Here is a 21,213-nt window from a genome sequence, read left to right as displayed (position 1 = left end):
AAAACAACAGAAGCTGCACCGAAACACAGGATTCAACAGTGAGGTCATGGTGCTAACAAAAGCACGAGTATAAAAGGAATTAGGGGAGCGGACCAAACCACTTCGAGGCATATGAGGGGGAGTCCACTTAAAAAAAGAAAGTGTTGTTTTGCAGCTAAAATGAGCACAGGAACCTTCAGTGTATTATTTAACATTATATATTTATAGTTACAATGTTCCACTGAGGAGGACCACAGTGCTTTTTCTAGAAAAACAGGATCTGGATCCATCCCAGACCCACATTCAGCCATGCTCCTGCCTCCAAAGAAATTTCTTCAAAGTCAGAAGTCCATCTTTCGACCCCTTTACCTCATTTTTAATGGCGAAAGTGTAAATGATGACACATAACTCCCCGAAATGAATAAGAGATACATACAGTTAGCATTTGATCTTTAATGTAACAACCGATTCAAGTCCATTATTCATCTTTACATCACCAGACTAAAACAGCTGTCCTTTCATATCACAAATGAAAAGGCAAAAGTAAAGACGGAGGGAAAAACAAAAGCAGTAAGCTGGGCGACCTCATGCAGCAACAGTCTGGCTATTTAATTCTCATGTACTGATGAGAACGGCTGCTGTGACTCGACTCTAGCAATATTAATAAAAAAAAACAAACAAACAGCCCCCCCTACTTTATTACCGTCTTTGACAAATAAACAAATTTACAGTCATTTACAGAAGAAAAAATGAATTGAGACACACAGCAAGTTTCTTTGAAATAAATCCATTAAGTACACCATTAGACAAACCAGACTATGCTAATACACAAGGATTATTATCCACAGTCAACAGTAATATTTACACTAAATTGCAACTGATGGAATAATTGTGCTTGATAGTAACACCACACAGCTACACGCTAATCAGATCCCACTTCCTGTTGAGAACAACAAGGAGCAGAATATTAAACAATGTTAGATTTTTGGTAGGGATGCACCGACTGTGAACTTCTGGGCACGCCATGTTTTGTTCTTGTTTGCTTTTCCTTCATGTGTCAGGAAAACAAGCAAATATTCAATAACAGAACTGACACGCCATCTTAAACATTAGGCATTGTGAAAAAAAGATCAGAAAACACTCACGTCAATAAATACATTCTTGTTTGCAGAGAAGTGAATGGTCAACAAGGCCGAGATCAGGCTGTGCTGAGGTTTGGCCGATATATCGGTGCATCCCTAATTTTGGTATATACACAATCATGAAGGAAACTCTCAAACTTGCTCTGCAGAGATCAGATTTTCACCATCTACCTGACACCACACTCACTGTTGAGCATTTTAGGGCAGGATCTTTCCACTTTTCTTTCATTGCTGTAAAAACGCAAATGAATACATGCTCACAAAACGCACCCAGACACGAGGACAGAAGAAGGCTCAAACTGCAGGTGTGATGAACTGTACATATAGGATGCTTGCTGTACAGTGCTACATGCAAGTCAGCGCTCGAAAGTAAAAAACATTCAAAATATTGATCCTAGTTGATTTGATCCAGCCTTGTTGACACAACGGAATCAAAATTCCTTAAAATGTGACAAAAAGCATGTAAACATGAATGACATTCTCTTAAACGAATGTTATGGCATCATGTGTTAATAAATTTCTCATTTCTACAGTAAAGCTATACAGTATACGATGATTAAGTCTCTTTGTCATATTGTTTGATTACATCATTTTTGCGGGGAATCTAGCAACTGGTTTTTAACCCAAGTAGTTCCCTTGGCAGACCTTTTTCACAGCGGGCATTTGAACTTGTTACAGCAGGAAAAACACAGGTTACTGATAACATTTACAAGCATCATATGATGGGCCAAAGTGCGACACCATGCGCAACATCAGAGGCTGGATGTATAAACTGTGCGTGCGCATAAAAATCATACGTACGCCTTTTTTACTCTCATACATAAACTGGTTATAACAAAGAATGTGCGGTGAAAAGATGCAAACAAACGTTTTCTAAGAGAAAGTGAGAAAGAGCTTATAGTGCTCATTTCCAATTCTGTATTTTTATCGTGGACTACATTACAATAGGTCTACATGAGTTACAGTTCAAATTATTCTTTATGTGTCTTATGCTGGACTTTGGGTAGTTTATTGGTTCATTCACTGTCTGAAAAGCAAAAACAAGAGCACTCAGAGCAACCGACTATACTAAAACTTTGATGTTTTATGGTGTTTTATTACAATATGATAACGTTAGCCTGTCATGGTGTTACTGCAACACCATAGGGCGTTGTATTGCAAAAAAAAGTGTCCTCCATGCCCTTTTATATGATATATTATAGGAATTATTGTTATAGATTCTTGAAATTTTGATCTTCGTGCTAACAGTGTAGGTCAAATGCTTACCCAGCCTAGGTACTTGTATCCCCAAAGTCCTCGTGTATTGTTGTGAAGTTTGAAGACGAGCCATTAAAAACATTGGGTAATATAAAGTTTTTACTGATTTTCACGTCACCTTGACCCGATTTCCACCTAAATTAAATCAGCTTGAGCTGTTATTGGTATCCACCATCACACAAAATTTGAAAATAATATCTTGAAAACTGCAGACGCTAAACTGTTAACTGACAGACAAGCAAATGTAACCGATTGCATACTCTCTCCCTTCAAGGGAAGAAAAAGTCTTAGTGCTTCTCCATTTAAGCCAACTTTCGTCTGATTGGCTGCCTTTTGCAAACAGAAGGTTTGTCCTGATGTCCTGATATCTCAGGTTATTACAACAGTGGGGTCTGAACTAGTTTAAAGCTGGCCTTTTTGCTAGCAAGGATTACACATATCTGAAACTCTGGCCATGTTTACTATGAGCATCCACCATTACCTCAGGATTGATGTGACAGAAAATAACTACCATAAAACAAAACAGCTACTTTCACAGAGCTTACATTTACTCTTATTATTTAATCTTTTTCTATTTACAAACAGACCTAGCTACACCAATATGAGCAATTTAACATCTATAAAATTAAATACAATTTGGGGTGTACTAAATTTTATCAGGCTTAAAAAGTTCAGTTCAGTTTCATTTACATAGTGCCCCTTCACAACTAAAGATGTGTGACTGTGCTTTATATTGAAAGGTAAAGACCCTACAATAAGAAAGACAGAACCTCAGTGAACAGATGATGCCCTCTGAGCAAGCATGTGGCGACGGTGGGAAGCGATGACAGTGTCACAGTGACTGAGATTTTATTACGTTTTATTCATCCAGCTGCAGGAACCCATAATTAAAAGTAGTAAATGGATCTCAGCTATCCTTACATTTGTGCTTTTACCTATTGTGACGCATCAAAATGCTTTCTGTGAAAACCACCTGCGACTACTTTTCAAGAAAATGTTGGGCTTTCTTTAATGTCCGCCTACTCTACATGAAAATTACCTTTTTGTCAGTCAGTTTTACTTGGCTCCTAAATTATTTTTGGCACTGTCATCCTGCGAGACGAGGTAGTACAGTATGATGGCAGAATGCGCTGAGTTTAACAGGGGAAGACAGCTGTAAGTAAAGACAGCTGTAAGTAAAAGAGAAAGCTGGTTTAGTCGAATAAAAAAAAAATGTGTGCGGCACAGAAAATTCCTGTAAATTAACAACTATTTCACACAAAAACAGTCAAACTGACACCACATTGCTGGGATTTCTAACACTGATTTACTGAACACATAATGAACCTGTGTAACCTTTTACTGTATCTGTTACTATGTCTTGAAAAGGTGTTTACAGAAGACCATGCAGCTATTCTAACATTTTTTTGTTTTACTTCTCTTGCTTCTCCTGCCCTCGCGTCTCTGTGGCCGTCCGCTTACCTCAGCCACACGTCCCTATTTCATCATGTCGCTTACACACCTTAATCAGGCACAGTTCACACACTTCCTCTGTTGTTCCAGCAGTGGGAAAAGAAAGAAAACCTGCAAAGAACAAAGTCCACGAAGCTGCTCACAAACAAGAGAGTGCGGCGGCTCTCTGCCCCCGGCTGCAGAAGCTTAGTGAAAGTTACTGACGTGACACTTGACATCGTCTAAGCTCAGGACCGTTCCCTGGTCGTTGTTGTTGTTATGCTTGTGCTTCTTATCGGAGCAGCGGCACAGTTTGTACTTCATTACCTGAGGGGATGAAAAGCACAGTCGCAGCAAGGTCGGTGCAGCAAAAGAAAGAAGCTGCCTAACGCAACTAGAAATGTTTTTAATTATTTAAATTTTCTAAATATGAGGTGTAAACACCGCTTCAAAACCAGAGATAAAACAAAACTGTGTTGTGAAATACGGTCTCCTCTGATCACTCCTACTGATCTAATTATGGTCAGGTTTAAATACATCAAGTCCAAAGCTTTGCATATTAAAAATGACAGACTATATGGCCTCTTAAATGCCTATGTCTTACCTCATAAAGGTAGTCAAATATCTCCAGAATAGTCAGTATGCTTGCACCAATAAAAAGTCCCATCTGACCACCAATATCACCTGAAATGAAAACATATTCATGACAAATGCGCACCATGAAGACAAAAAAATGTAAGCAGTCTATGTTTTATAATAGAAATTAAGCTATACCTAAAAGTCCAGCCACTTCATATGCTTTCTTCTGTTCAATAGTTTCATAATTGAGAGCTTCAAAGAAGATGTCTAAAACCAGGATATTTTCCCTGTGGAGACAACATAAACAAATGAAGACACAAATCCCTCATTTTGAAGCTGCTCAATAATAATTAAGAGCATTTGAGAGATGAGATTTGAATGTTTTCTTTGTCAGTGGCTCTGAAAGGACTGGTTCGATGTTTGAAATATGACCCTGACAATGTCATCCAAGTTATCACAACACAGCTTTTGAGACAACTCTTTTCTTCTTCCTTCAGCTGCTGGCTTTGGAGGCCACATCTCATTCTATCCCAACATCCTCCAACACACCAACCCTCTGAATGTCCTCCTTCGATATATCTTCTCTGCGCTCTTCCTCTTTTCTTCCTGTCTGACAGCTCTATCTTTAACTTCCTCTGTCCAGTATGTCCACTATCCCTCCTCTGCACATGTCTGAAGCATCTCAACTTTGCCTCTCTAAATTTATCTCCAAACTGTTCAGCCTGATATACTCATTTCTAATCTTCTCCTGGTCCCTCATACTGAAAATCTTGGCATCTTCAACTCAGCCACCTCCAAAGTTACTCCAGGGTAACTTTGTATCCAAACTGCTTCCTGATCCTCTCCATCCTGGTCGCTCCCGTTGACTGCTCTCAACACTGGGTTTAATACAGTTTTGATCTACTCCTGGCTAGATTTCAATGTGATAATGGGGTAATCTTGGGCACATAGCTCTGGCTGTGAAGGCAGAAGCCCCACCTACTTACTGTCTGTCTCTACAGAAATATGATCAGAAAATATCAAAACGTGCAAAAGATGGTATAAGTTGATGAAAACTGAATCAAAGCAGAAATCAAACCCAGAGACACAGTTTGGTATTAGATTTTATTTCACCCCTTAAGACCATTTAGAAAGTCGTCAGTCAGCACAAATCTCTTTTGATGATGGCCTCTCACTTTGGGTTTTTCTTCCTTTTTCTTTTATTTGAGAGGAAAACTTAAAATGTTTAGCTTCTGGACACAATTAAACTAAATAAATATCTTGAAAGAACACATTGGGCCTTTGAAAATGCCCTTCTTTATATTTTGTTAGTGAAAGTCAATGAAATACAATAATCCTGTAATAAAATAATTATTCATCGCAGGCTTATGCTTTGCGCACACAATAATGAGAAAACCCAAACATACTTACTTAATGTACTGCTCAGATTTGTTGTATTTTTTTGCAAGATATTTAGCAGAGGCCTTGCTGGGGATCTTGACAAAAGACAGCTCTTTGCTGTATCTGGTCATGTTGCACGGCGTCTCACACACACAGAAATCATTGTCTCTTTCCACCAGGAAATCTGGAGAGAGGAAAACCAGAGCTCAGCTTGACCTTTGAATCAGTGCGGCTGCGACTTCAAGATGTCACACGCTGATGTGCCTGCGTCTGTGTGTGCGTGTGTGTCTTTCTGATGTTTTTGGGGTATAAATCTGTGCATTCTCCTTTTTTGGGGGAACTAACATCATAAAGACATATTAAGGTAATATCAGGTTTTGGTTAAATGTGCAGGAAATAAATGTGATGTCCTGTGAAGCGATGGAAACATGGCTCTGTTTGTGTGTGTGTTGCTGTTCTTTAAAGATTTAGAGGAGTATGAAGCCTCTTCCTTACCCAGAGCTGGGTCAGCACATTCTTTGTACAGCTCGGGGGTGCAGTAGGGGGCATCGCCTGCAGCAGCAGCAGCAACACACACTCACGTTAATGAATTTTTTTCTTTGATTTCCTTCTTTGAAGTGCCTTCAGTAATTTCTCATATCGGCGTAAGTCTGATATAACACAGAGAAAGACCGGATCCCTACCAGGCATGTGCACCATGCGACAGTTGCAGTTGTCCACCAGGTAGCGCGTTTCGCAGTCAATGCGACAGGCTGTGATGCTGTAAGTGTCAAAGAAGTCCGACTCCATGGGCGTCACCTTGCAGTCCCCCCAGGGTGGAGGGAGATATATCAGCTGCAATGACCACATAACGACTTAATAGTGTTTTAAATAAGAAATAAATACCGCATGAAATAAAAAGCAGGCTTCTCCTTGCAGGGAAAAGCAAGAACAAAACAACTGAATCCATTTCTTTTTAATTCTACAACTGCATAAATGGGAGAGAGATTTAAAATGTCTGATGTGACTCGTGGATAATTCTGATGTATTATTCAGAGCTATGGCTGTGATTTTTATCAGAAATAATAAAGTAAAACACTCATCAATTGAACTGCTGAAATCTGGAAACACTGGAAAAGACAAAAATCACAAGTTTAAAAAAAGAGATTCTAAAGAGGCTCCAGTTTAACTTTGTTCAGTCGAAGAAAAAGGAAAGTGAAAACTGTAAACATCTGTCATAATTCACAGAAATTTTTTTTTTTACCAGCTGTGGCTATTATTTCAATTTCATATTTATATCAGTGTTGAAACTAAAGCTCAACGCTGAAGGTAAACCAGCAGTATTTCTGGTTCTTCAAATGTTTGATTTTAGATTTATAAATAGGTCTCACAAGGGAAATCTTTGTCCTACAGCAACATGATAAAGAGTAAAAATAGCCCAGCGTACAATAAACAACGCAGTCAAAATAAAAGTGCCACAGAAGCCCGGTAAGTGCCTTATACTGTGAGATAGTGCAGGCATTTATATACGTTCAACAGAAACAAAACAAAACAGAAAGGTCAAAATAAAGTTAGTTAAAACCACTAAAAGTATGACTGACATTGTGTAAAAGTGATTTTATCCAAACAAAACACTGAAAAGGATCCAAAGATGCATTCTTGGTTTGTGTGTACTTTTTTTTTTAATTATAGAACAAAATGTGTCTGATTGAAAGCTGATTAGTGAATCAATGAATCAATCAAATGGCAAGAAATCAGTTGGTAACCAAACTGTTTCAATCATTTGAAACCAGATTATTTCATGTCTGTTCCTCATATGGAACCTTGCTTTGCTTTGTTATAGTGAATTATTAATTGTTCAGATCTCTGAACTCTTCCTTTGCCGAGTATGATAATGTAATAATTGATAAGAATTAATAAGCAACAGTTTGTACCCTCTGTTCCTGGCAGGAAACAAATGTCTGGAACCCGGGTGCCACTCCGAATCCGAGCTGGTCAATGAAGGACGGCTCGTCCTGACTGTGGATCTGAACTTTGACCCCAGCTTCAAACGAAGTCTCATCTGCACGAAAGCAAAACGTTTGGGAACACTGTAAAAATGCATTTCACTAAGGAATCCAAACACGCAGAAGAGTTTTGTCTCTGAGTTTCAGGCTCTGAGGTATCGACGCCCACAAACACCAACACACCAATCGCACCAGTGTGACAGACAGCTATAACCTGCCACGTGAATGGCCTTCTTCTCACCTGTTTCTCCCCAGACTGGCAGGTATTCATCCTGCTGAATGTCCAGCATGAGCTCGAGGCCGTTACCCATACCTCCCTTTGTGGTGATGAGGGGAGGGCGCCCATCACCGCCAGCATTAAAGGTGTAACACTTCCCATAGCGAGTGAAGACCTGAGTGACACAGGAAAGATATATAATTTTTTAAGCTCTTAGAGAAATGTTTCTGAGAGAAAGATTCAGATCAATTTTGTGACAACCACACATTATTACTGGAATATACAACTGAATGGAAAATTATGGGCTACTCCACTACACTCATTTTCTTTAAAAACAAAACAAAAAAGGGTATTAAATGGAAAGCCGATCTGTCTGCACAGTTGTAGGATGCTGGAAAAAAATGAGAGCCTGAAACATATAAGACTTCCACTGAGCGCTCAGAGGATAACAAGGGTTAAAAGCGGATCACCTTCTTGTGTGGTGCAAACCACCAGCGCAGATGGCTCACCACCAAAAGGAAAGACAAGAATCTGTAGACGGCATCACAAAAGCTACCTCGTCTTCAGGTCATGTGTGGTATCTCTAGGGAAATGTTGGCCAATTCTAAGATGCTGCAGAGCAAACTGAACAGGCACCTGGAAACCAAGAATCTCTTTAGAGGAGAAACTTCAAAAACAGTCCTGGCTCTGAACCAGAGACTACAACCTACCCAGCAGTCTAAACAGTGCAGGCAGAGTAGGCTAGCAGATTTGAATCCCAAAACTTCTCGTGTCACAGCAAGAAGGCCCTCAGTGAACATGCCACACTTAAATATTGGATGAAAAGCTTTGACTGTCTAGAGATTTGCACAAATAGGTTCACTTTGGCACCCAGTGTGGTCTCCTGCTGCTGCAGCCCATCTGCTTCAAGGTTTAACGTGTCACACATTCAAAGATGTGCATACTTTGTTTGTGACGAGCGCAAGCAGTGACGCCATTCTCTGCTGACCTCTGACATCAGGAAGGCATTTATGCCTGCTGCTCACTGTATATTTTCTGTTCACTGTATATTTTTCTGGACTAGCTTCTGTAAACTCTACGCTGGAAAATCCCAGTAGATCAGCAGTTTCTGAAATTCTCAGATGACTCCATCTGGCACTGACAAGTGGGCCACACTCAAAGTCACTTAAATCACTTTTCTTCCCCATTTACTTTGAGCACCTTGACCATGTTTACATAGATATGCTGCCAAAGGATTGGCTGATTGAGAAGGAGCAGTCTAAGGAGGAGATGAACAGGTGTGCCCAATAAAGTGGACAGTGTGCCATAAATGGCTTAATATACAGCTTGGTGTGAATTAGAAGTGTTTATGTGATCTATTAAACTCTACCATTTAGACCTCTAATCAACAGCAGAAAACCAGCAGTCAGTCTGCAAACAGTGTTTTGCAGACATTTGGTGCTTGGGAAGAGACTGTGGGATTGTGTGAAAAGTGTCTGATAAGGTGATGGAGACAAGGTAAATGCTAATGAAGTGGTGACATTCTTGGAAATAAAATTGCTGGTGTTGTTCCTGATCCATTGCTATCATTTGACAATGCAATCCAAAGAAGACCCGATGATGTAAAGGCTATTTTATGCAGATATGAATTGAGATGTACAGCCTTGTCTTTCTTGCTGGTGTGCCTTGGACAGTAAAATTTGTGTCAGAGGATTTGAGTGTTTTTCCACTGGGGGTCAGTGTTTGACTCGGTAAATGATGTGTGTGTGTGTGTGTGTGTGTGTGTGTGTGTGTGTGCGCTGACTGTATGACTGAAATAGTATGAGAGGAAAGGAGAGAGGCAAATGTATGACAGAAAGAGGAGAACGAAGGAGAGTGGAAGAGAACGAGGGAGAAAGGAGGTTTTCCCGTGGGAGTGTGAGTTACACAATCAACCCAGTGAGGTGATGGAGACTGGCAGACTGGCGATTTAACATTCCCTCACATGCTCTTTATGGCACTTATAATGGACCTGATGTTACCATGGAGACCAAGCATCCCGACAAGGAAGAATACCACCTTAATTTTAAAGGAAAGCCGAGACACAGACTGAACCTCTGTGAGATATCAGCAAAAGGCCATTTGACAAACAGCCTCGAGCGTGCGACGGTGAACAGACAGAAGCGTAACAATATTGAGCTTTCTTCGGCGCGGAGTTAATGTTGTATTAGTTTTTAGTGTTGTGTGAGTCACATAACCCATGCAGGGAGAGAGCAGGAGAGCAAGGAGCAATGGAGGAGCAACGGAGGGCAGGGATGCAAAGTGAAAGAGACAGAGAGGAGGGGGGGGGGTTAGCTGCTAACGCTTGAAGCTGGCTATTGTTCAGCATTATGGCACAGAATGACATATCTATGATTAGAAAGAACAAACCAACCAAGTAATTGTAGAGAAAGAGTTGGGATCTTGCCGAGGGCAGTTTAAACATTTAGGCCATCTATCACGTCAAGTCAGCGAGAGACTGCTGCTGGTTGCAGAAGCAGACATCAATCTGAGTGGGAGAAAAAAGCAAAAACAAAAAAAAGATTCTGCACAAAAAAAGCAAATAAAAGCAACAAAATAACGTGTGTCCACACCTTTAGAATTTTTCTGTCATATGCCGCAAGCTTAAATAAAAAATGATGAGGGTAAAGACGCACTTGTTACTTTTAGAGACTGACACTCCAACATCGACGCCCACCTCACACCACGACGGGCCAGATGTGCGGAGGTGAGTTGTGAACACCCAAGTGCCACAGTTTGAACGGCTTCCACATGAAGCTGTCTAAAAATGGGCACCTACATTTCCATGTTTACCTTCAAAACAAGCAACAGCTGGCCTGTGGGTTGGTTGTTTAAAGAAAAACAAAAGTTTTAAATTCTGGTGTATATTTCAAAGTCTTTGAAGTTACTTATAAATATGTCAGTCTTAATGTTGTAGAAGCTGTCTCTCAGTGTAGATTTACCGAGGTGTTGGGTCTACTTTTATGCCTTTTACTTACAATGCTCATCTTTAAGGGCATATAATCCTTGTCAACCTAAAGCTTGGGCTTCATAATGCTCTAAAGACTCAAATTCAGTCAGATTGTTCTATTCTCTGCTTTATATGATGCCAAAGGAAATCTCAAGCAAACAGCTCTGATTGTAAGCACAGCACCTGCTGTTCAATTCTTCCCTTTCTGCGGGGCAGCCAATGAGAAGAGAGTTTGCCTAAAGGTCCTTGTTGTAGACCCCCCGTGTTTAAAAATAGTTAAAATTACAAAATTACATTATTGTGCGATCTATTGTACAATATAAAGCGCCTTGAGGCGACTTTTGTTGTGATTTGGCGCTATATAAATAAAATTGAGTTGAATTAAAATCCTTCTAAACTAACTAAACATATCAATAACATTTAAAGAAAAAACACCTATGACTTCATGTCGTAAACATTTATGTATCGTGTTGACAAGATAACAAGTGAAGGTAAATTAGAGATCAGCTGCACTTTTGTGTAATACCAATTTTTTACCACAAGATGGTGCAGAACGTTATCCAGGCAAGAAATTAAGAACACGTTGTTATTTAAAATAGGCCACATTATGGAAGTTTGTTTATGCCACTAAAAATATTATTAGTATTTTTTCTTTTGCCATCCTTAAGTCAAAGTTTCAGAAAGAACAGCAGCACACATCTGAAAACTATTACACACATGAACTGGCAAAATGCTGCCTCCTAGTGGTTTTTGTTAAAATCTTCACAGGGTAACTACAAAAGTAACTTTTAAAGGCAAGAGAAGCGAGCTAAAACACCTCGTTTTACACAGTGGATAAACTGAGGAGCTAGACGAAGGCCCACCATAAGATAAGTAAGGATTATTTTGAATTTTAAATCATGCAGAATTATATTGATGTAAAATTACTGTGGTGACATTAATGGTCATACAGCTACCTGTATTAAAAGTGCCCATTCACTCCACAATCAAATATACTGTTTTTAAAAACAATACGAAATATGCATACAACAGTACATATCTGATTTGGAGGTGAGCTGTTACTTCAAACTGTCAAAGTAAATCACGTCTTCCACCTCACTCACGCCACCACTCGCTAACATATTATATATTTATGTGTAATAATTACCATGTTCACTCTCAGTTTTACACAAAATACAGCTAAAACTATTTAGTTATAAACCAAACTGCACTGTAGCACAGCTACAGTGTGTGTTTTTTTAAAGGGAATCCATCCAACATTTGTTGGGATATTTGACCCACAATCTCAAAAGTTAATTTAATATTGCTGCATGAAAAACCGAGAGAACATCAAAATCAGCAGGAATCCTGTGGGGATTTTCAAAGTTTCATGGCAATACTTCTGATAAATGCTGAAGTATTTCAGTTAGGATTAAAGTGAACCAACTGGCAGACCAACACCTCCATCCCTTGAGCCCTGGTGTCACCACAGGTAGAAATCATCCAGTAAACATAGCACTACCCAGCCTCTCTTTTCCCCATTTACTCCCAGCCTTCTGTAATTGCTCTTTGCTGCACACTATTGATCACAGGTACACACTGTGGACCCTGACAGATTGTCAAACACGTGTAAGAGTGGAAAGGCTCTGTCAGATCATAAGGTGACTGAATTTCATAAATAAAATCAATCATGACAGTAATGTTAAACCCGCGTGTATGACAGGTGCACGACTGAACATAGGCAGCTCGATCAATACGCAGATCTGAGTTGATGTCAGGTAACTGGTGTTCTTTTCCTCTGGTTGAATAGTTGATGTTGTGACAGAGGTGGTAGGAATAAAAACATGAACCATGTATAATGCACAAAGTCTGCACGGCACACTGTTATGATGAATAAATAAATGATCGTGCACATGTGTAAAAGGTTTTCTGCAGCAGAAATTATACACTGCACGAGGAATAATGAGTGTTACAACAGAGAAGGACTTTAATTATGACAGATGCATGACTGTCAAACAACAAATCAATGCCCTTTTTTCCACAGAATTGAATGCATTACTTACCAACTGCAGTTTACAGACACACTATCTTCACAGCTCTGATCAATAAAACTGTCACTCACACACAATTTCCCATGTATTGAAAAGCACTCAACAGAGCTCTGCAGTAATTAATCATTATGCACATAATCATGAATATCTGTTTCTATAGCCATCAAAAGTTAAAGGAATCTCTAAATCGCAAATCCCTGCACTTTGCCATCCATTTAGGGAGGTCTTAATACAGTCTTGCAGTCTGCAAGTAGCTAAAAGACGTCTCGGCAGGCTAAGTTCAATCCATTAGTGCTCTGTTGTTTTATGGGGATGTTTTCAAAGACTTTAAAGCCGTCTCTGTAAAGTGCAAACACTTTCACTGTTATTATGCTGTAACCTTAAACAGCCACCATTGGGTGAAAAAAGCTATTTAAATGGAATGGTGAGCAGACAGTAGTCCACAGTGACCACGGCTGAAAAAAATAAAAATTTTAAATTTAAAAACGGAAATCATTCACGGTTATTGCTGCCTATTGTGCATTTACAACATAACTCAGGATTGTAATCTGATGAGGACTTCAGGTGACCTGGAAAAAGTGGGAAGTTTCACACTATGCTGCTTTCCTTCATACATGGATGAACTTATTAATAAGAAAACAAGAGTCTGCAGTCATACAGCCTCTGGCAGCCTGCTGTAGTCAGAGTTCTGCTTTAAGCTAAATGCTAACACACTCATATTTACAATGCTAAAATGTTGATGTTAGCATAATATTTACATAAAGTGCATCTTAGGTTAACATTACAATTATCTGGTTTACACCCATAAAGCTTGTACATACACGTCAGGGATGACCATGAAATCAAATTATTTACAGTTTATGCAGTTTTTTATTAAATGTATATTTTTAGTGATATCTGGTGATGTAATGCAGTACTCTGCCACTACAATGACTGGTGCTATGAATGCATCTAAACAACTAGAAAATAGGAGAACTACAGTCAACGGTTCAGTATTCACCTGTTTTTCCAGTGGAACATAACATAACAAATTCTTTTCGGAAAATATGCCTATTTGCGTTTAAAAAAAAAAAAAAAAAAATTTGCTAATTATTTTCATTTTATTTTCATGACTAAATAAATTTTTTATGGTAAAAAATTATTTACTAATTTTCAAATATTAATATCAATGTAAACACAGGAAAATATCATTATAATGTTTTTTTTTCTTAAAAACATTCACCAAACGATGCGCAAAGCTCCCAGAAAAGAAATGCAGCTCACTATGTTTTAGGATGATACTTTAAGGTATATTTGGTGTTTGAACTATTAAAATAGGCAGTTATAAGCGGTTTTAGAGAGGGTCTAAAGTATTTGCAGATTTCAGCTATTAACGGACAGTTGTGGTCCCTAACCCCTGGGGATGGACTGAATTACCTGTCATGGTTGCCGGGCCAGTTCAGTATCATTGGTACTGTATAAAGCACATTGCTGCTCGTAGTCTTCGATCACAGGCTCAGAATCTGCTGGTTGTTCCACGTATACGACTGAAGATTAGGGGAGACGGAGCTTTTCAGTCGGTGGTGCCAAAGCTTTAGAACAGTCTGCCATTACAATTATGTTTATTTCAATTTCCTTTTATTGTGATACTTTTAATTATTTTAATTTATTCTATTTCTTACCGTGTTTTTATATAATTTTACTATCATTTATGTACAGCACTTTGTTACCACTTGTCTGTGAAAGGCACTCTATAAATAAACATTACTTACTTCCTTTCTACAGCTGTGAAAAAGCTGGAACTCCTTCAAAAAAAATAATCAAAACTGAGGTCTAATCCAAACTTTGTCTACCACCTCTCTGCAGAGGTGTGGTGCAATATTCAAAGCACAGTCAAAAAGTGCCCAGTAAATATGAAACTGTATTTTTGCTTGAAATGTCAATCGCCAATACAACTGTAAACATGTTGCTCTGTGTTTTGTAGTTCACTGCAAAAAGGTTAAAATATATAGAATATAAGTTTCTTTCATTTCTTCATCTGCAAAATATAAAATGTTATTTCCACAGTTCACTTCACCGTTAGCTAATTGGTGATTAGTTGTGTCATTAGGTGTGTTTGGATATATAACTGCAAACTTAGGTGCTCACGCTTGATGTTTCAATTGGTTAAGTGCATTCACAGTAACAACTGCAATAATAAATGCATTATGAGTGCATGGGCTGTATAGTCATAACCGCAAGGAAGTTCAGTGTTTGCCAACTTGCTTACATAGCAGAAATAAAGGGACCACCAACTCATTTGCATTCGGACTGCAATTTACAGATTTTTGAATTTTAATTTAAAGTTTGTAAGTAAAAATCTATTTTTCTTTAATGCAAAATATTACAATTTCCCCCAAACTTCAGTAAGTTATAGGGTCTCCTCTCACTTAAACAACTGAAAATAAAGAGCCAGCTAACAGGACAAACACCCTTTTCTGTCTCTCTCTATTCGTTATTTTCCTTTGAACTGCTTTTATCTGTTGCTCATACTGAGGCTGCTGGTGTGCAGTTGGCTCAGCGTGCTGGAAATCTTTAGCCACTTTGTTAGTTTCTCTTAAATGTCCATGCTCAGCTGGATGAAGGTGATTTAAGAGCCTGATGAGGTTTGTCATTACAAACATTTTCATGGTGGTCTGAGCAAATTTGTATGTTTCCTTATTGACAGGCCCTTCCACACTAATGAGCATGTGGGCTATAGTTTGTGTAAAACTATTTGCCTGCACTCCTGTGCCCATATTGTGCATGCATGAAATAGAGTGGCTCATAATCAGGCATACAGCTAACTGACAGGTTACGGGTCAGGGCCGAAAATGCTGCAAAACAGCTGATTCTGGTCTCTGGCTGGTCAGTTTGTGCATCTCAAACTACATGTGTTATGGAATTCTTTGGTGTTGGTTCCTATTAAAATTTTATCCTTCATGACACTGAACTGACTGTAAATTTTTAAAAGAACTTTTTCTCCTAATTTATATTTTGGATGAATGAGGTGAAGTTTGGAATCAAAATCAGCCTTTGGATAGGTGACTACATATAAAGCATGCACCATCTGTGCACAGTTGAAGCATCGACTCTGTGATATCTGACAAAAATCTTGGCATTTTTCTGTTTTATGACCATTTGAAAGAACAAGTACGGCTTCTGTGTTTGAGCAACTAAAAATTCAATCAACAAAATTGATTAAAAATATGTATATTCTTTTTGCTACAATGTAGGTGTTCTTCCTTTGGTTCTTTGAGGGAGGTTTAAGCTGATATTGCACCACATTTATTACTTTAAAAACATGGCGATCCATCCACTATTATTTGAGTTTTTCTTTGATTTTTAAACAAAACCCAAAAGCCCACAAGCGTGATTATTCAATGAGAATACAGCGTGTGTTAAAAATCAAAGGAAAATAGTGAAGTTATGTATCACTAAAGAGCGCTGGCTTTTGTGTCCTGCACAGGTGATTTATTACGCTTTACACTCTCAAAGATGTGCGTGATCTTAAAGTCTGAGCGCGCCTGTTAGCTGCACACAGGTTAAATTAATTCGAGAATAAAAGCATCAGAGCCAAACCAAACACTCCCCCGCTCTGTTTTGAATGAATAGCTGACTCACCACACTAATAACCAGTCTTGGGTGGAAAAGAAAGCTACTCCAAAGAGAAAATAAAGTATAGGCAGGGGATTGAAAGCCAGAGGCACGGTGGAGTTTGGGTGTTTGTGTGTGTAATAATGATGCCCAGAATATAGAATCAGACCCTGAGTCACTGGTTGTCAAAATAAAGAAGTAAAGATGAGAGGCAAACAAGAAAAGGTAGAGAAGAACCACAGGGCTCCTCGGGGGAGTACAGATAACTAAAGGCTTCATAGAGAAAAGTTTTTTTTCTTAATTAGGGAGAAAAGACCAAAGACTATCCTGCAATACTGAGATACCCACTTTGTGGATCTTCCATCTTTGTACCTGTAGTTTCAGCGTGGTCAGAAAAAAAAAAACACTGCAAGAAACACACTTATCCTCACCACATTTTGATTTGTTCTTTCAGCAGCAGTAATGTGAAGGCTGTATGACAGTTTCTCCATCTCTTTGGCGGAGACTGAAAACTCTAAACAACTAGTAGATTATATCAGCCTCTGTATCAGAAATAGTATATATGTAAAAAGAATTAGTATAGTGCTAATATTTAAATGGAAAACAGTCACCTCAAACATCAAGTATCAGCATGAATATTGTCATTGTGAGCAAAACACAGGTGTGAGTCACGGAGCTGCTGCCAAGGCCAACATGACTACGACTTATTCACCGTCTACAAATCAAGACCCACACCAGACGTCTGTCACCACTGTGGTTATTTAAGATGGCAAATCTGTGTTTTTCAGTAGTTTAAAGAAAAATCCTGAGATTGAAACGTCAAGCAGTTCAATAAATCCTCATATGAGTGCTGGCTTGTCTGAGGATCAATCTGTTCTCATACTTTCTGATTCAAGTCCCTTTTGTTTTCATTTATTCTTTAAAAAAGGGTCACAATAAGGTGCACAAAGATTCTCAGAATCCACCATTTGGTTCACATCTTTTATTTTTTATGAGGTGGGTGAATAGGGTGAATCATCCCGTTCTGTTCATGATCCAATCATGACCATCTGATCCTTCCGGCACAGAAAAAAAAATATTCAAATGGATTTCCAGCACACTCTTTATCAGAAGGATGGTTAAGCGCCACATTTTTCACCAGTGTGGCATGCTTTAACCAGTTATTAAATACCACACCTCCAAATTTACCTTAACATGCATTTACAACCTAATTTTACAACAATACAAAATACGCTCTAAGTAAAAAAAGGCTAAACAATTACTTAAATACCAGCACAAAGCTTGATAATAAGCCTCAGACCTAGAGACCAAACACAGCTTCCTTGGGAAAAATGTCTATTCCCTGACTCCGGTTGTGATGACGTATGAACCCTGCCTCCAAACTACACTGCGTTCATCAAGGCTGTTGTCTTTTTAACATGTCTTAATGCTTTTTGTCTTGTTCTATTTAATCTGAAAAAGCCCCTAAAAATAATCGGTGATCACTGACTATGGATTTTTATTACCACTATTCATCATCAGCACGTTTCAAAGCTCAGTTTGGTGTTGGTCTTGTGGTGGTGGTCTTATGGTGTTTTTGCATGGGTCAGAAAAGAATCACTCTGAGGCTAAGAAAGATTTGAATGGCTATACAAAGCTGACAAATTTTTCATATCGAGTAATCCAAACCTTGTAGCAGTATATTATTATCTTACCTTGTGCTAGGGATGGATCATCCCAGATCTTCTCTTGACTAAAGTTTGGTCTGTTTTCAGCATCTTTTTTTTTCCTACCATGCGATTGCATTTGTCTCTGCCCATCGGGGATCATCAACATTAACGTTTAAAAAAAGTTAGTGTTAGCAGTATTAACTATTAAGGGTATTTTTATAGGACATCTGGAAACGAATGCAGAGCCGTTTACTTGTTGAGAACGTGGTATATTGAGTGTTACAAAATCGGGATTACACAGACGTGATTTGACCTTTGCTAAGCATTCACCATTTTAGTTTTGTTAGCTACTGAGTGAAATGTGATAGTAAACCATTAAACAAGAGAAGCTACACTGTCTCCTAGTTTTTTCCCCCTCACATTAATATTAGCATTTATTCTGAATAGTGGACCTCTTCCACCTAACATTAGGTAGTTAATGTGTGGGTTGAACCATGCTAATGTCAGCATGCTACTGTAATAAAAATATTTGCAGCTGATGTTTATATCTAACGTTTAAGATAAGAAATAATCAAATATATGTTATTTATTCTGAAAGTTAAGAATTAGATGTATTGCAAAAACTAAAACAGTGAACAAAACCTAACAACTTAAAATATGTAGCGAAATAACATAGCTTTATAAGGTAAATACATTAATTTAGATTAGTAATGGTAGGGTAATGCTAGGAAATAATTAAAAAAGTATCCAGTTAAAAAAAATCCATTAAAATTCATCATTCATTTTTAGCATGTGTGCAGAAAATTCAGAAAAAAAGTTTGTTGGGGATTCTTTTCAAGAATTAGCTAAACTGGCTGTACCTAAAAGGTTTAATTTAGGTCTTTTCAAGGCATTTGGTGACAATAACAATGAAACTCACTACATGGCTGAACTATCAGGAGACTAACACTCTATCAAAGTTGCATTATTAACAAAAGAAAATAAAAAAATGTCATATCCAGTGCATCGATTGGCAGACACCTTGAGATGGTACCGGCTAAGAGAAAAGCTGTGTATGATGAACACGTCGTTATTTTAGACAAAAGTCCTCCTGACAGCTGTTAGCAAAACTTTTCCAGTGCTTGTAAAAAATGAGTGTTTACCAGTTTAAATGTCAGAATTTAATACATGTAGGAAACCATCATCAGTCTCTCGCCTTCCTCACCAGCTACATGAAATACTATTAAACCTCCCCCACTGCTGTGAGGGGAGTTTTTATCTATCATATTTGGGAATTTATCCACTAGCTCCCACACAATAAAAATATTTCTTTCCTTCCTTTATTTCATTCCTCCCTGGACTGCAGAGCTCTTCCATGGTTCCCTTGTGTCTCTTGAACTATGATGTTCTTTCCCCTGTGGACTTCACTCCATCTCCTGCCGCACTTCCCCACCCACCATTGCTTCATTTGATGAATATTTCACAGGCCAGTAGAGACAGTCCTCCTCCTCTCTCATCCTATTCCCAGACACTACTCGGCTCTCAGTACCTATCACCTTCAGAGACGATAACATCCTAGCGCTGGGTAAGTGGCACCTCAGGAGTCAGCTGGGTCTCTGGGAGCATGCCATATGAAGAAAAATGGAATTGAGTATTAACTTAAGCTCTATACGCCTATCTAAAACCATCTAAAACCTGACCTTAGCACCATATGAGATAAGGGTTAAAGCTGGCAGATATTACAAAACAAAACGGCAACACCCATCAGGTGCGAAGAGGAAAAGGACCCGCATGGGCGCACCATGATACTGTCCAGGGGTGGAAGAATTATTTAAACCTTTTACCAGAGCACAACAACACCTGAAATACTCCAGTACTACAGTAGTGAAAGCAGCCAAGTGTACTTATTTAGATACATCAATACCAGTGATGCAAATGATTCATTAGGCAATGAATCATTTTTTAACTAAGCTGCACATTCACAGGGTCCGATTTATAAGGATTTGAGAAAGGATTTGTTGCTTATTTACTTAAAAACTTGTTTGCTTAATCCCTTGGGTCCCTTTTGACAAATTTCAATATAAAAAACAAATTAAAAATGATAAGTGTTGAACAGAATTTTGCAGTTCTTTCTGATCATTAAGTTTTAACTCCTTGTTTGCGTGTTTCAGGACAAGCATTCTGAACCTAGAGAGACACACCAATGATCACAATTTCAAATTCCTGCGTCAACTTGTTTTTTCAGAAAAGAACAAGATTTTCAGAAAATTTTGACTTCTGACTATGAGGTCAACGAGATTCGAACACGCTCGAGTTTTTTAGTAAGGTAAGGTGAATGTAAAAACCTAATAAAGTAGTTAAAAATCAGAACAGTATCAGTACTTAAAATGACTAAGTTGTCTGGCCAATAAATAAATCAATAAATACAGAATAGGTTTAACCTTTCAAAGGTTTAACCTATAGTATAGAAACTTTACAGATTTTCTTCCAGCTTCTAAGATGCAAGTATTTGTATTTTCTGTGTAAAGTTAATATGTAGGTTTTAGACTGTAGGTCTCCTCTTTAGAACAACTCATAAAGGGCTTGTAAAGGCAAAACTAGTTTATGCAATATGGTGCAGAAAAGTTATTAAAAAATGACTCAATCATTTTCTGTTTTTAATATAACTAAGACGCATGTATACATTTGTTTATATGTAAGAACACTGGACAAAATGTTAATATGTAACATGCAAGATTTTGTTTCCTAAAACTTTAAAACTTCTAGATTAACATGATAAACTGGACTTTATTTATCCATCTTAGTGTATTTTCTATAAATTTCTAACTTGAAGATGTCAAACTGCGTCTGTTCTTTGAAATATTGTTTGGCAACAATGTAAACAAATACTTGCAGCTGATTTGTAACTAATAAAACTAAGGAAAATTCCACCAGGTTTACATGAAATCATTGATGACAGTCTAGAGTACACACCATTATCGTCACAGGCTAAAAACAGAAAACCCAAAAAGTTTACTTAAGAG

General features: G+C 38.2%; 1 protein-coding gene across 1 annotated transcript in view; it reads right to left on the bottom strand.

Moving 5' to 3' along the window:
* Window positions 1-428: 428 nt before the first annotated feature.
* Window positions 429-21,213, bottom strand: part of LOC116310891 (acid-sensing ion channel 1-like) — a 64,997-nt gene continuing 44,212 nt past the window's right edge. The window contains exons 3-10 of the mRNA XM_031727815.2: window positions 7,995-8,145; window positions 7,682-7,809; window positions 6,452-6,602; window positions 6,264-6,320; window positions 5,799-5,952; window positions 4,584-4,675; window positions 4,414-4,493; window positions 429-4,136 (exon numbers count right to left, since the gene is read on the bottom strand). Coding sequence (XP_031583675.1) covers window positions 4,017-4,136; window positions 4,414-4,493; window positions 4,584-4,675; window positions 5,799-5,952; window positions 6,264-6,320; window positions 6,452-6,602; window positions 7,682-7,809; window positions 7,995-8,145 — 933 coding nt within the window. The 3' untranslated portion in view covers window positions 429-4,016. The remainder of the gene's footprint in view (window positions 4,137-4,413; window positions 4,494-4,583; window positions 4,676-5,798; window positions 5,953-6,263; window positions 6,321-6,451; window positions 6,603-7,681; window positions 7,810-7,994; window positions 8,146-21,213) is intronic.

The sequence above is a fragment of the Oreochromis aureus genome, linkage group 20, assembly GCF_013358895.1.
Source record: "Oreochromis aureus strain Israel breed Guangdong linkage group 20, ZZ_aureus, whole genome shotgun sequence".
NCBI lineage: Eukaryota > Metazoa > Chordata > Actinopteri > Cichliformes > Cichlidae > Oreochromis > Oreochromis aureus.
The sequence above is the reverse complement of the archived record's forward strand: the minus strand, read 5'-3'. Positions and strand labels throughout refer to the sequence as shown.